The following is a 15,895-nucleotide window of genomic DNA, read 5'->3' as shown; positions in this document are numbered from 1 at the left end:
ATAATTTTCTGTGTGCATTTCATTAAAGATAATTGTGCACATAATTTTTGTGTAGATAAGTATTATCACATATAATATAATACAAGCACATACATGGACATATATCTCATATATATAAAGAATCTGGTTTAAAATTATTTGCCAAGATACAAGAATCTGCAAAATAGATTTTATTTTATTTTTTAAGATTTTATTTACTTATTCATGAGACACACACAGAGAGAGAGAGAGAGAGAGAGAAAGAGAGGGAGAGAGAGAGAGAGGCAGAGGGAGAAGCAGGCTCCATGCGGGAAGCCCGATGTGGGACCCAATCCCAGGACTCCAGAATCACACCCTGGGCAGAAGGCAGGCGCAAAACCGCTGAGCCACCCAGGATCCCCAATAGATTTTATTTTTACATGAACCAGTCATTTCAAAATAGTCATCAAATATTGACGGTAAGAAAAACTAGCTAATGTATATATACAACTATATAAAACTAGCAGAGTTATATATACAATTATTTAAAACCCAATTAAGTGCCTAGATGCACTTTTTCATTCTTTTATTTTACTTTTTTAAAGATTTTATTTATTTTAGAGAGACAAGGGTGCATGCATGAGTGGGGGAAGAGGAAGAGAGAGAGAGAAGGAATCCCAAGCCAACTCGGTACTTAGTGTAGAGTCCTGCAGGGCTTGATCCTATGACCCTGAGATCATGACCTGAGCTGATATGAGAGTCAGACACTTAACCAACTGAGCTTTTTATTTTTTATGAGAAAGTCGCACAATATAGATATGTGGGCTTTTCCATTTAATGTTTATTGTCTTGACATACTCAGATAAACAATAGTTAGAGCTTAACTAGCAATTATAAATTTAAAAAGGAGAGTAACAGGGAACCTGGGTGGTTCAATCGGTTAAATGTCTGCCTGAGGCTCAGGCCATGATCCTGGGTCCTGGAATCAAGCCCCACTTCATAAATGGGGGAGGGGGGTCCCTGCTCAGTAGGGAGTCTGCTTCTCTCTCTCCCCCCTCCCCCTCCCTCGACTCTTGCTCTCTCTCTCTCTCTCTTAGATAAATAAAATATTTTAAAATATAAATAAAGAGTAAGAAAACAAATTTTAAAAATTGTGAGTTTAAAGCTTGTTGAGTAAAAAATCACTTAATGAAGCAATTGCTTCAGTTAAAGTGTCTTTTTGAATGACCTGTGTGAAGTCAACTTCTTCCATCATCTCCCAAAGCAAGTCCAGATCGTGAGGACATTAGCGCTCACGTGTTGTTCTCTATAAACTCTAAGTAGCCATTTTAATACCTTCCCACTTAACCTAATCAGCCACTTCCGCTTCTTTTTGAAGACAACAGCCAATCTCAAGAAGTAGGTGTGACCTTAGGCAAGCCTCATCATATAAAAAGCGCATTCATCCAGGGAGGACTTCTTCCCTGGGATAGACTGAACTTGCAGCTGCCAGGCTTTGGAGAGCAGAGTCCCTACTGACCCCTGAGATCGACAGACCTTCCAAACCTTCCAAACCTTTCACACAGGCCAGTGAGTATGGAATTTACAGTGAATATCTTCATACCTACTTTCTCTTATACAAATACTTTCAATTTAGCTGTGTCTTGCTTGGGTCTTGTCCCAGCAAAGAAATAGTTTTCCTAGTTATTTAAAATGGCGTCAATATTTAAAATATCTGTAATTAGAGCATTTTTAATATACTAATATTTGTTATATTGAGTTGATTGTTTTTTATTCTATTACATTTTGTGTTGCTAAAAAATTTTTTAGGTCCTAGACATTTCTGCAGATTTTTAAAAAAGATTTTATTTATTTATTTATTTATTTAGTTAGTTAGTTAGTTATTTGAAAGAGAGAAAGAATGAGAGAAAGCAGGAGGAGAAGCAGAGTGAGATGGATGAGCAAACCCCATGCTGAGTGTGTAGCTTGATGGGGGCTTGATCCTAAGATTCTGAGACCATGACTTGAGCCAAAATCAATAGTTGTGGAGGCTTAACTGACTGAGCCACCTTGGCACCATGAGATTTCTGCAGTTTTTATGCAGTTATGAAACCCATAAAGTCCCCGAAATATTCAACATAATGTATGCATGTAATAGTCTCTACACCCATCAACCTAAGTTTAGTGTGCTGAATGAATTAGAAAACTTGTTGTAAAAGTCTATTTACTATCCCTCCCCCTTCAGTTTGCAAACTATTTGAAAAGTGTTCAAAATAGAGCCAACAAACCGGTAAGGACTCCCAAGAAGTGGCGTTGGTCACCACAGGGAAATATGAAAAAGATGAATTGATCATGCTTCATTTGACTGCATCTCTGTATTCAGTGCAGTAAGGAAATCCCAGTGCTTATTTTCTTTTTTGTTTGAAAAAAAAAAAAAAAAGATTAGTTGTTGCTAATTAGCACTGTAGCTTGAACATTCACCAGTTCAAGATATGAAGATGCTCCGAGGATCTGAATTGACTCTAGGAAAAATTATTTCCTGAACTAGAGACAAAAGACAATTTTTATACTTTATTTCCTGAAAGGAAGAGTTTTGTTATTAAAGTTAGAAGCATAAATTCAACTGACTATAGTTTCAGAAGTCAAAGGTGAAGTTAACACTGATCAAGTTAAACAAATTTAAATTAATAAATTTTATTTATCTTTAGAAGAGAGCACTTGTCAGTTTGGAGACAGGATGCATAGAGGCTATTAACATAAAGATAAATTCCGTGTGTGTGTGTGTGTGTGTGTGTGTGTGTGTGTGTGTGTGTTGAAGTTGTGGCCTTATGGAGCTAGAGGGAGAGCTTGAGATTTTATATGTGCTTCTGGACTGATCAGCTAAGAAATGTAATTCTGAAATCATCCTAACTTTGACTCTCTCCCCAATCTTTAAGTTTGTCCATGTAGTTTAAATCTGATTGAGAACATGGTCTATTTGAAACAAAAAGGATGGTGAAGATGCTCTTGTCCCATTTTCTCATTTGTTTCACAGCATCAGCCTAAGCTTCTATACTTACCATGCCTCATTTGTATTGGGGTTAAATTGGTAGGTAATTAGATAGAGTTCAAGCAGACAAGCTTTAGTCTAAATAGGCTTTTTTCTTTTCCTTATTGGGGCAGAAGAATGACTTTCTCTTTTTCTTCTGTTTTTTTTTTTTTTTTTTAATTTACAGAAACATGGATTTGGACACCTTGCAAGCCTTTCAGAATGAACTCATCTGCTCCATCTGTATGAACTACTACTTGGATCCTGTCACCATTGACTGTGGGCACAGCTTTTGCAGTCCCTGCCTGCGCCTCTGCTGGGAGGAAGCCCAAACCCCAATGTATTGCCCTGAATGCAGGGGAATTTCACAGAAGTCAGATTTCAAAACGAATATTACACTCAAGAAGCTGGCTTCCCTTGCCAGACATGCCAGAGCTTACCATGTCAACAGCTTCGTGGAGCAGATCTGTGTGGTGCACAAAGAATCAAAGGGGCTCTTCTGTGAGGCTGACAAGCGCCTGCTCTGCGTGTCCTGCTCTGAATCACCAGAACACGTGGCTCATAGCCACTGTTCAGTACAGTGGGCTGCTGAGGAACACAGGGTAAGTGAAGCCTCTAAAGCAATTTGGAATCTTCTAGGCTTCTAAATCTGAGAGAAAGATGAAGAAAGTGATGAGGAAGTTGATGTGAGTGGAAATGGCAGAGAAGGTGATTTTTCAATAGAAACACCAAGATGTACATGCGTCCTTTCAATGCTGTTGACCAATTTTTAAAATATTTTATTTATTTATTTGAGAAAGAGAGAGTATAAGTGAGGAGGAAAGGGAAAAGCAGGCTCCCCCTGAGCAGAAAGCCCAACATGGGGCTCGATCTCAAGTTCCTGGAATCACAACCTGAGCTGAAGGCAGAAGCTTAACAGACTGAGCCACCCAGACACCCTGCTGTTGACCAATTTTGATGTTATAATCATAACTATGTTGAGCCTCTAGCAAGTAGCCTCAAGCATGTCCTTAGAAACATTGTCCAAATATGTGCAGGTGATGCCATTGTGGAGCAGGTGGCCAGTACCAGGAACAGTGGCTTCTGATGCAAGCTTGATTCCTTCATAGTCAGGTTATATAAAATTCTGAGCACTAATTTATCAGGAAATGGATTATATTATCTACAGAGTGCCCGCAAATCTCTACTATGTTTGTCATCTCTGATTTCCCAAATGTTGGAATCAAATTAGATTAATGGAAAGAAATCTGACCACTCCATGGTAACTCAAGATTACAGTTTTCTCAGCCACTACCTTTTCCCATAGGTAAGGAAATGAGATCTATAATATCATTTTCTGTGTTGTTAAAGCTCACGGTTATCTTGCAGGAGAAACTTCTGAAGAGAATGGGCTCTTTATGGAATATGACTCAGGAAATGCAAAACAATCTGAATCAAGAAGTTAGCAAAATAGAGTCATTTGAGGTAAGAATGAAAATGTTCTGTTCTTATGCAGATTGATATAATGCTAGTTGAGACTTTTAGCTTAATTTAAGTTACAAAATAAAGATAATGTTTTTTTTTCCAGGAAAAAGTAGTAGTTTCAAATGATATATCAGTAATCACAAATATACAGGCCAATAAAAGCTGGTGCCAAGAATGCTAGCATATGAGTTAACTAGGCTATGATAGGTCCAACCTTGAAAGTTTGGATGGACCTTTTCAGACACTGAGTTTAAGAAAACATCATCATACATTTGATGTGAAACAGAGGAGAGCAATAGGATAGTACCTAGAGGAAAGGTAGAGAATCATTTAAAAATCTATAAAATATGGTATATACAAAAATATTTTTAAATTTTTAGAAAAATCAGGCAAAAGAACAAAAGAAAAAAAGAGGTTCCAGGAAGAAAGGAAATAATTAACAGAGCATCACAGAGAGACAGATACTGGGACTCCTTAGAGGGCTTGATTCAAACAGGAAAGGAGTCTAAGAACATAGAGACAGGGTGGTCAGAAAGGACCAGCAAATATCCAAGACACTTGGAGATGTGAGGCACAAAGTTTGTCAAGCACTTTCTTGATGACACTAAGGAAATAGTACTCTCTGTTGAGAGTGAGGATATGTAACCCTTTACATCTACTATCTCTTCAGGACTATGTGGCCTTAAGGAAGGTGATGATCAAAGCAGAATATCAGAAGATTCATCTATTTCTCCATGAGGAAGAACAACTCCATCTGGAGACAGTGGCGAAAGAAGCAAAGGAGATTTTCCGACAACTCAAGGAAAGTGAATTCAGAATGACCCAACAGAAAGAGAGCCTGAAAGAGATGTACAGAGAGCTGACTGACATGTGCCACAAGCCTGACATGGAGCTACTCCAGGTGAGAAGGGAGAGTCCATCCTCAGAGGCAGGAATGCTTTTTTGGGCAATGTTGCCTTGACATTGAAAATGTTGCCCACATATACCGTTACTCTCAGCTAAGTGATAATGCTCATTGACTTGCATCATTGTTTCTCCAACCATTTATTTCCTCATATCCTGGTAATCTTCGGGAGATTTTTTGCTCATCTTTTAGTAACGCCTAGGATAAAATTATCGCTGTGTAATCAGGAGTACTAACCACGCAGATAAACTATCCAAAATCAGAAAAAAAACCTGTAAGCAAAGGAAGGTCAGCTTTGTTGCAGTAATCCTCCATTTATGTTTCCTAATCCAGTGTCACTCTCTGTTCTACCCCCGCCCTCCGCCCCAGAAGTAACTTGCCGAAGATACTGAGATTTTATCTTTTGCTTAAGCAAGAATTGTAGAATTTGGTAATCAATTTCAATGTACTCTACAATTTTTTTTTATATCTAAGTTCTCTGTTTTGCTTTCATTGTTATCATAAATGTCAGATTTCTTCTTAGGAATACGATGGGCAATGAGTGAAGTGAAAACCTAAATCATAATGCATCACTACACATCCCTAACCTCCAAACCTACCTTCCTAACCTCCCTCCTTCCTTAATACATCCTGAGGAAGCCTGTCATGCTCTAGTGTAGGTTCTATTATGAAGGTAGTTTCTGATTGTTCTTTAGAGGAGAATAAGGGAAAAATACATTATTTAAACGAACAAAAATACTAGAGAAGATACAAAAGAATAAAACCCTCATGATTAATGTTACTTTTTTTTTTTTCCTTGCAGGACTTGGGAAATGTATTGCAAAGGTGAGTTTGCCCTAATAAATTCTGATTGCTGATGAAGTCTTTTGTTGATAAAGTGGATGTACATGTTTTGACCTCTTAACATCATTCTTTGTGGCTACTTTCTGTTTGTTGTTGTAGTTTTTTAGAAAGATTTATTTATTTTAGAGAGAGAGAGAGAGAGCAGGGGATGGGGCAGAGGGAGAGAGAATCTTAAGTAGACTTCCTGCTGAGCATGGAGCCTGCCTTGGGGCTGGAAACTGGGACCCTGAGATCATGACCTGAGTGGAAATCAGGAGTCAGACACTTAACCAACTATGCTACCCCAGGCACTCCTACTTTCTATGTGTTTTAAAAGAAGCCCGAAGACCTTGGTCTCAGAAGTTTTCTTCTTACGTGGCTGGATTCAAATATACTTAAAAACCACATGATATTCTGGGGTTTGTTCCATCCACTCCCCTTTCCCCCATCCTCTCCAGCCTCATCACAAGAAATCTTGCTGAAGGAATCTTTCTAAGATGTCACAGAAGAGGTCCCTACCCTAGAGACTTGGATGTGAAAAAGACAGGAAAGAGGGAGATTCCCTAAGAATAGGGAAAGGGTCATGATTTTGTTCCCAGCAGTAGAAACAGGACATCTATGAGATAGGCAAAGCCTCAGAGGGGATGGCTTCCTGGTGCTCACTGGGGGTTCAGGCCCTCAGGACCAGGCTGTCAGGCTGGAATTAGAATCTCTTGCTGGATAGAAAAGAGTAAAGCTGCATGATTCAGTGGGCTTTCCTGAATATATCATTGGCGACTACTTGCACACTGCAATCCCAAAGGCTTGAGCTGAACATGCTGCTCTCTGTAAGACCCCAAGGATCTTTTCTTTACCTGAGGTTGGAGCAAAGGGAAGGGAAGGGATGATTCTCAGTGATTTTAGAAATGGAATAATATCTGAGAAGAATGGGGAAGTTGGAAGAATTCAATAGAATTGAAATTTAGAAAAACAGTCACATTTCTTATATCCCCAAGGGTGTAGAATATAATGTATACCCAATTAACTAAAATGAGAGAATTCTGATGAAAACTCCTTGAATAGGGATCCCTGGGTGGCGCAGTGGTTTAGCGCCTGCCTTTGGCCCAGGGCGGGATCCTGGAGACCCGGGGTCGAATCCCACGTCGGGCTCCCGGTGCATGGAGCCTGCTTCTCCCTCTGCCTATGTCTCTGCCTCTCTCTCTCTCTCTCTCTGTGACTATCATAAATAAATAAAAATTAAAATAATAATAATAATAATAAAAAAGAAAACTCCTTGAATAAAAACTGAATTTTTTTAATGGTTGTGTGATTGACCTTTGGCTCGGAAATATAACTGATGTCATTCTATACAGGACTGAATTGGTGGAGGTACAAAAGCCTCAGCCAGTGAACCCAGAGCTCACTCCACAGAGCATCACGGGAATCCTAGATATACTGAACAACTTCAGAGGTAAGAGACAGCGCTTTGGCAATCAGGCCTCCATATCCTTGGTTCTTGGAAATGAGCCTACTTCCCTTTTAATTTTATTTTTTCCTAAAAATAAATTATTTTTTCCTGATATGAAGGTAATATATGACTTTCCAAAATTATTATCTCTTTTCTCTTAATAGTCATATTACAATATAAAAAAAAATAGTCATATTACAATGACCAAGACTAGGGCAGCCCCAGTGGCCCAGCAGTTTAGCGCCACCTTCAGCCCAGGGTGTGATCCTGGAGTCCCAGGATCAAGTCCCACGTCAGGCTCCCTGCATGGAGCCTGCTTCTCCCTCTGCCTTTGTCTCTGCCTCTCTCTCTTTCTGTGTCTGTCATATATAAGTAAATAAAATCTTAAAAAAAAAAATGACCAAGACTAAATTTTCCAACTTATACTTTGCCAAAAATGCAAAGCATGACATATATTTTTAGTTACACCTGACAGAAATAGGGCAAGAGAAAAGCAATCAGGTTGGTCATGTGGTTAGGAAGAGATAGAATATTTAGTTCTCAGAGTAGCAAACAATATTTGTATATTTATTTGGTTTATTCTACTCTTGAAAGTTTTGGGTGTGGCATTGGTGGTTGTTAAATTGTTTCATATTTGAGTGCATTTATCATGCATTGTTCAAAGAACAGTTATTACTTATAAACTCAGAAAGTTTTGATGGAGAAAGACCAAAATTGCCATTGGCAGAATAATTTTAATGTTATTAGATCAATCTCAAAACCACTGAAAAGGCAAGGGATATGTGAACAGGGCTCAACCATAGTAGGCCTACAGTAGAGAGCAAGTCTAGACAGCAGAGAACTGATACTGGGATTCCACTGAATCTGGGGTGTGAACAGATAATGTAAAACCAGAACATTCTTTTCAGAAGTTCTAAATTTTGCATATGTGGATTTCTATCAAATTTTTGACATTTGAAAAATGTAACAGGTACTAGTTATATCCCAGGGAAGACCCACATAATAGCTAAGTGCTATTTATTAAATAGTATTAAAGACAAAAAACACAAGAAGAGTTTTTCTAAAATAAAGAAAAAAGTAAAGTAAAAGAAAGAAACCTAGGTGTGTCCTGAAATAAATTATCCAGATTGACAGTCAGTGACTGCTTCCCAGTTCACGATATGTCTGGATGCTTTCCTTTTTCTGTATGATTGAAGGGTTTCTGTGTGCTAGAGATAGAGAGGTAGTAACAACTCTTGTTCTTCATAGACAGTTCAGAGTCTGAACTCTCTTTACTCTGTTTTGTGTTTCCCTGGAGGAGGGATAATGAAGGGTGTAGTTGGCGGGTAGGGAGCCCCTGGCCCTCAGGACATGGAAATCCCATTTGCTGACCTCAGTTTTGCCTCTCCGCAGTGGATAATGTTCTGATTCAGGAAGCCACCAATCAGTACATGCGCTTTTCTAAGGAGCCTGGAAGTACATTGCCTGGAGTCACCCAACGAGACATATCTGGAGAGCCCCAGGGTACTGAGAGCTGTGCAGCCCCAGGACCTCAGGTCTTCACCTGTGGTAGGCATTACTGGGAGGTGGACCTCACATACTCACCAAGCTGGATCCTGGGAGTCTGTAAAGATTCCTCTACCAGCGATGCTGATGCTGTTTTTCACCCTGAAGAAGCATTTCTTCTGTTTTCTCTGAAGATAAACAATCGTTATAGTCTTTCCACCAACTCCCCAACCCTAATCCAGTTTGTGAAAAGGCCTCTGGGTCGGATTGGAGTGTTTCTGGATTACGACAATGGAACTGTGAGCTTCTATGATGTTTCCAAAGGTTCCCTCATATATAGTTTCCCTCCTTCCCCCTTCTCTTTCCCTCTGAAGCCTTTCCTTTGCTTTGGTGCCCCCTGAAAAATCAAGTTTCATCAGCATTTGATGAATTCCCATGTCTGAGGGACTTCCTGTCCTGAAACTTTTTCACAGGAGGTAACAAGAGAATACCATCTTGGAGCACGCTGTGACTTAAGAGACAGAACTGTTATATGTTTGTAAAATGGCATAACCATGTTGAATGTATACATTTGTTTATTAAATTTTCTTTTAATAAAGTTGTTTATATTTTTTGGAGCATTTTCTGGAATAGAGTCAATGCCTTTTCTTCTTTATTAACAGTTTTAGTGAGATGAAATCTGCATACCATTAAAGTCATTCCTTTAAAGTACATAATTTAGTGGTTTTTGGTAATGTCTAAAGAATTGTTCAACTATCATAACTATTTTACTCCCAGGACATTTCCATCACTTCCAAAAGAAACAAGAACCCATTAATACTTACTCCCTGATCACACCCCCTCATTCTTCCTCAACCCTCAACTCTCTTTAGAGTTTTTATGGATTTTTGTCTATTATATATACTTCATGCAAATTGAATCACAGAATGTGTGACTCTTTGTATTTGGTTTCTCTCACTTAGCATAGTGTTTCCAAGGCTCCTCTGCATTGTGAGCAATGTGTTTTATTTGTATATTTGAACCAGATTGGAGTAGAAGAAATGCAGTGGTATGCATCTCAGTTTAGTAAGCAAAAGAAGTGGTGCTTATTAGTTTTCTCTTTAAGTCTGACCTAGTTGAATAGATTCAAGTATCTGCAATTATCATTTCTCTAACCCCTAGTCACTCATCACATCTGGGCTGAAACAAGGGCTTTTTAAGGAAGTCCTTCTGACTCCACAGACCAGGAGTGCAAGTGAAAGCCTCACTTAGGACCAGTTAGGGGATGGGGTAATCTGATCTAACAAGAACCTTCAAATTTCAATGAGTTCACAGATGTGTTCCTCTTGCATGGCTGCCCAAATATGAGAGAGGTGGTCAAGAGGAAAACTGACATACTCGTTCAACAACGATCTATTATCTATGTGTCTGTAAAATTCCAGTTTGCTGCCATGTCCCATCCAGCAGGAAAGCTGCAAAAAATATCTGGGGCAAAGTGATCTGACTTTAAGGAAATGAGCTGGTGTTTTCCACAGCACTTCTGTTCCCTTCCTATTGATTCACAATTAGCCATATAGCACATTAAGCTACAAAAAATATCCGAGAATTCTGAATACAGAGCACAAAGGAGATTTATTTTCATTGTTTCAAAAGAGAAAAATGAAATGACTGGCACAGTAGAAGAAATCCCAAGAGGTTGTGATCAGTGAGAAACAGGGAGCCTCGGGATCCCTGGGTGGCGCAGCGGTTTGGCGCCTGCCTTTGGCCCAGGGCGCGATCCTGGAGACCCGGGATCGAGTCCCACGTCGGGCTCCCGGTGCATGGAGCCTGCTTCTCCCTCTGCCTGCGTCTCTGCCTCTCTCTCTCTCTCTCTCTCTGTGTGACTATCATAAATAAATAGAAATTTTTAATAAAAAAAAAAAGAAAAAAGAAACAGGGAGCCTCAACAAAAGAGGGTGTTGTTCAAGTTTAGACCAGGTCTCAGTGTTCAAGAGGAATACTCTGCTTTTCACCATTGTCAAAGTGCCAAGCGTTTATCTATTCTAAGCCTGGCTAACTGAGAGCTATGTAGCCGGAGCATCTTACTTATCTTTACACCCCTAAATGGATGACTAAGACAGAAGTGATTCTCCAGATTTTGAAAATAGTTATCAGAAATGTTCCATTGTTCTTTCAGTCTAGCACACTGATTCTCTAAGTTAGCTTTCTCTCTTCTGTATTTCATGTAGCACTGCATTGATGAGTAGAGAGAACCGTTATTGCTAGCTGCTTTCTGACTCGATGCCTCTTTCCAAGTGATCTCAAATTGTATAATGTTACCTGCTGGAGCTTGAGTCTAGCCTCCTCTTCTATTCTTCCCTGTGGTTCCTGAGTTTTTTTAATCAAATGCTAAAGTTTTACTGAGTAACAGCAAATGTATCCTAAGTTTGGTAATCTTAATTTTTCTTCCTTTTCAAAGAAACTTAGCATTCTTCTTACTTACCTTAGATTTCCTTGTACATACAGGCAGAATTGGCTACTTTACTTTTATTTTTTAAAAATATTGTATTTATTTATTCATGAGAGAGAGAGAGCGAGGCAGAGGCAGAGGGAGAAGCAGGGAGCCTGATGTGAGACTCGATCCCAGGTCTCCAGGATCAGGCCCTGCGCTGAAGGCGGCGCTAAACCGCTGAGCCACCCAGGCTGAGAATTGGCTACTTTAAAGACATTCAGCATTTGCGTATCATTTTTGAAGACAGGGAGAGTTTGTGTTTCTATTTGGAAATTTTCTCAGCCACCACATCACAAGTATCTTATACTTGGTACTCCTGACATATTTATCACATTCACTCCCTCCACCTTTCAGGTTTGAATACTTATATTAGAATCAATATAACCTAGAACTTATAATTGAAATGAAATCAAGGTGAAGCCACTACAAAACATCGCAATTATTATACTTAAAATCTGGGACTTCCTTGGTTTCTCATCTGCAAAAATAAGATATTTATTTCTTTACGTGGCCACATTTTTATATAGCTAGAATTTTTATTATTTCATAAAACAAAAAGTAAAAATTGACATGGAAGAGAATGTGGAAAGAAAATGATCTTATGAAGTTGAGACACATAGCCTTGACTACCACTTTCTTTATTTCTGTGCTGGATTTAGGAGACCTGTAGAAAGGTAATTTTGTTCTTGCATTCTAGACAAAAACCAGCGAGGATTGGGACAGAGATCAGATTGTTTTTGCTGATTTAAGAGAATCCTAACAAAACATCTTATTTGGGAGGCTTTCTTAAAAAGTGAGATGTAGAGCAGCCCCGGTGGCCCAGTGGTTTAGTGCCGCCTTTGGCCCAGAGCCTGATCCTGGAGACCTGGGATGGAGTCCCGCATCGGGCTCCCTGCATGGAGCCTGCTTCTCCCTCTGCCTGTGTCTCTGCCTCTCTCTCGCTCCCTGTGCCTCTCATGAATAAATAAATAAAATCTTAAAAAAAAAAGTGAGATGAAGCCTTTTCTCTCTTTTTTAATGTAGTTAACACATACGTTATATTAGTTTCAGATGTGCAACATAGTGATTCAAAAACTCCCTGCATTAGGCTGTGCTTACCACAAGGGTAGCTTGGTACCATATAGGTACCATCAGTACCTATATGACCTTTGTACGGTATCACTGGCTGTATTCCCTGTGCTGTACTTTTTATCTCCATGACTTATTCATTCCATAACTGGAAGTTAGCCTTTTTTCTTTATAACTGTAATTGTATCTTCACAATTAACAGATGAGTTGGTGCTGCTACTCATGCCCAGACCTGCTATATCAGGCAGAGCTTGTTGTCTTATTCCTATAATTCTAGAAAAGAGAGAGACAATTACAAGCAGACTCTAAGAAATTTTTTTTAAAAGATTTATTTATTTGAAAGAGAGAGAGAGAAGGAGGAGGGGCAGAGGGAAAGAATCTTCAAGCAGACTCCCCTCTGAGTGCAGAGTTCGACATGGGGCTCCATCTCATAACCCTTTTACCGAAATTCCTTCCTTGTCAGGAATTATTTTTTTGAGTATGTCAACAATTTTCAATTTTCTGTATGTTTTGTAATATACAAGCCTTCATAGTCAAAGAAAAATATTTGCAAAACAGTGGGCAAATAAAAGTACATAGAAAATAACATAATGCAAATCAATAGATAAAGACTAATTACCTATTAGAAAAAATAGGCAAATATGATGAGAATTCATAAATGAAGAATCCCAAGTGAATCCATACCACACAAGTAATGGGAGGAGAATGCGTTATTAGGCACTTATGGTATTTCCATTTTCCCATTAGTTTGATAAATAAAATGTTTAGGTATTAAATTTAAATAATAAAAATGCTGATAATATTTAGGGTTAACTACATTATAAAATAAAGAGAATTTCCACAAACTGGTATGCTATTTTAGTAGACAATTTAGTATCTATCCTGTGAAGTAACTCTCCATTCCTTTTCAACTACTTTTATTAAACACTAAAGAGCACAAGGAAGCACGTGATATTCACTAAAGCATTTTTTTATAATTTCAGTTATTGGAAATCCTATGAAAGTCTGGTCTGGATTTAGTAACTTAATTGTAAAGAACAAATTAGGGAAGGGGAGAATTAGTAACAACAGGAAGAAATCTGGCAAAGAGTACCTTAACTAAGCAATCAAATTCAGTATCACTACTGATGCCGCATAAATACTTGGCTTGATGTGATGAGTCAGGCATTTTGCCTCTGTGGTCTTCGTAGCTAACAATGGACCTTTAGTCTACAAGGAAAAGACCAATGCACAAAGGAAGAGATATTTTTCCCCAAGAAGTAGAGGTAGTGACAGAAGGAAAATATATTTCTAAGAAATATAAGACAGACTTTCCACCAAAGAATTTCCATCAGAATGACTCAGCCAGAAAGTATTTCCAAGATGATAAAATCCTCATGTTTGAGAGGAGATTATTTTCTCAGTATTATTAACAGAGAAAAGCAGAGGCCTTTGGATGGGACATTATATAAATGTATGTGTGTATATTAAGACCGTGTGTGTGTGTGTGTGTGTGTGTGTAATCTAAGGAGAAGCCAAGCTTTAGGTTAATGATCCTCAAACTGCAGCAAGTGTCAGAATATCTGTTCTAAAGGAATTGTTAAACAGATATTCATGGGTCTCATTCTAAGGGTTCTGATTCAGGAATTTTTAAATGAAGCTCCAGAATTTAGCCTTTCTATTATATCCCTATTTGGTGCTGATGTTGCTAGGCTAGGAACCACAATTTGAACAACACTGCTTTAAGCATGCATTGTACAAACATTCAAAAGTAGTATTAATTCAGAAGGTGTTTAGTGATATTTTCAAGAATTGCTTGATGCTTCTTCAATCTAATCGATGGGAGCAGACTTCTCATGGAATCAAAACCAATGAATAGTTTTAATGCTTTCTGAAGAAAAGTGAGTAGTAACTTTAGAGAAAAAAAGACTTTAGTCATTGGAAAGTATATAAATAGATCATTCTTAGACTACATTTTTTTCTTTTTATTATCCTTTGAAGATTTTTTTCAGGAGATCAGTGTGAAGCACAGTAAGCTATTATAGTTCAGAAAGTACTGGCCAAGTTCTGAGAGACATGGCCTTAGCGTCAACAGTGGTCTTCTAAAGCAAGTCTTGTTTTCAGAACTCATCTGAGGAGTACCAAATTTCAATTAAAAAGATCACTACATGCCGCTACTTTAAACATTCCTGTCAGTGAGCATCAATATCTGCTGCAATTCTTAAAGGTATTAGTTTACTGTATATCCCTAGTTTTATTAAGATTGTATTTTCGGGGCACCTGGGTGGCTCAGTTAGTGAAATGTCTGCTTTCGGCTCAGGTCATGGTTCCAGGGTCCTGGGACTGAGCCCCACATCAGGCTCCCTGCTCATCAGGGGTCTGCTTCTCCCTCTCCCCTATGCTTTATCTCTCCCTCTACTCCTGCCCTTCCCTCCTCCCCTGCTCATGCTCTCTCTCTAATAAATAAACAAAATCTTTTTTTTTTAATCACATTTTAAACTCTACTTCTTGTGTGTTTTACTAATTCTTAGCATTGATGTTCATATTGTTCACTTACTGCTTGCCATATGTTCTATTTACTCTGTTAGGTTGTAAGGTCTTGGAGAATAGATGCATCAAAATATGTGTTATTTTTTAATAACCTATGAAATATATCCTCTTCTTAAACACAAAATATCACCTACTGTAGCACTTCCTGCTTACTCAATTTTCTGGAAATTACTCAGCTATCAAAAAATGAAATCTTACATTTTGCAATGACATGGATGGGACTAGAAGTTATCATACTAAGCAAAATAAGTCAGAGAAAGACAATTTCATATGATTTACTCATATGTGTAATTTAAGAAACAAAACAGAGAAGCATAGAGGAAGGAATTTAAGAAACAAAACAGAGAAGCATAGAGGAAGGAACGGAAAAATAAAACAAGATGAAATCAGAGAGGGAGACAAACCATAAGAGACTCTTAATAATATGAAACAAACTGAAGGTTGCTGGAGGGGAGGGTGATGAGGGGATGGGGTACCTGGATGATGGGCATTAAGGAGGGCACATGATGTATTGAGCACTGACCTCTACTTCTGAAACTAATAATACATTATATGTTGATTAATTGAATTCAAATTTAAAAAAATAGTGCTGTTTCTTCACCCTGCTGGCATCACTCAGATATTACTACTCTAGAAAAACAGTGAATTCATTCTAAATCATGAAAAAGAGTTAACGAGGTTAATAAATATCCAGAAGCTTGTGTAGATCTCATAAGAAAGGCTGAAAGAGGGCAGCCCAGG

General features: G+C 38.4%; 1 protein-coding gene across 1 annotated transcript; it reads left to right on the top strand.

Moving 5' to 3' along the window:
- The first annotated feature begins 1,197 nt into the window (after nucleotides 1–1,197).
- On the top strand, nucleotides 1,198–9,707 carry LOC112642037 (tripartite motif-containing protein 64-like). Its single transcript, XM_025419349.3, has 7 exons — nucleotides 1,198–1,527; nucleotides 3,153–3,567; nucleotides 4,334–4,429; nucleotides 5,100–5,330; nucleotides 6,136–6,158; nucleotides 7,508–7,605; nucleotides 8,995–9,707. The coding sequence occupies exons 2-7, from the start codon at nucleotides 3,157–3,159 to the stop codon at nucleotides 9,486–9,488; spliced, it is 1,353 nt and encodes a 450-aa protein (XP_025275134.1). The 5' UTR covers nucleotides 1,198–1,527; nucleotides 3,153–3,156; the 3' UTR covers nucleotides 9,489–9,707.
- The last annotated feature ends 6,188 nt before the right edge of the window (nucleotides 9,708–15,895 follow it).

This window comes from Canis lupus, chromosome 21 (assembly GCF_003254725.2).
Source record: "Canis lupus dingo isolate Sandy chromosome 21, ASM325472v2, whole genome shotgun sequence".
Taxonomy (NCBI): Eukaryota; Metazoa; Chordata; class Mammalia; order Carnivora; family Canidae; genus Canis; species Canis lupus.
The sequence above is the reverse complement of the archived record's forward strand: the minus strand, read 5'-3'. Positions and strand labels throughout refer to the sequence as shown.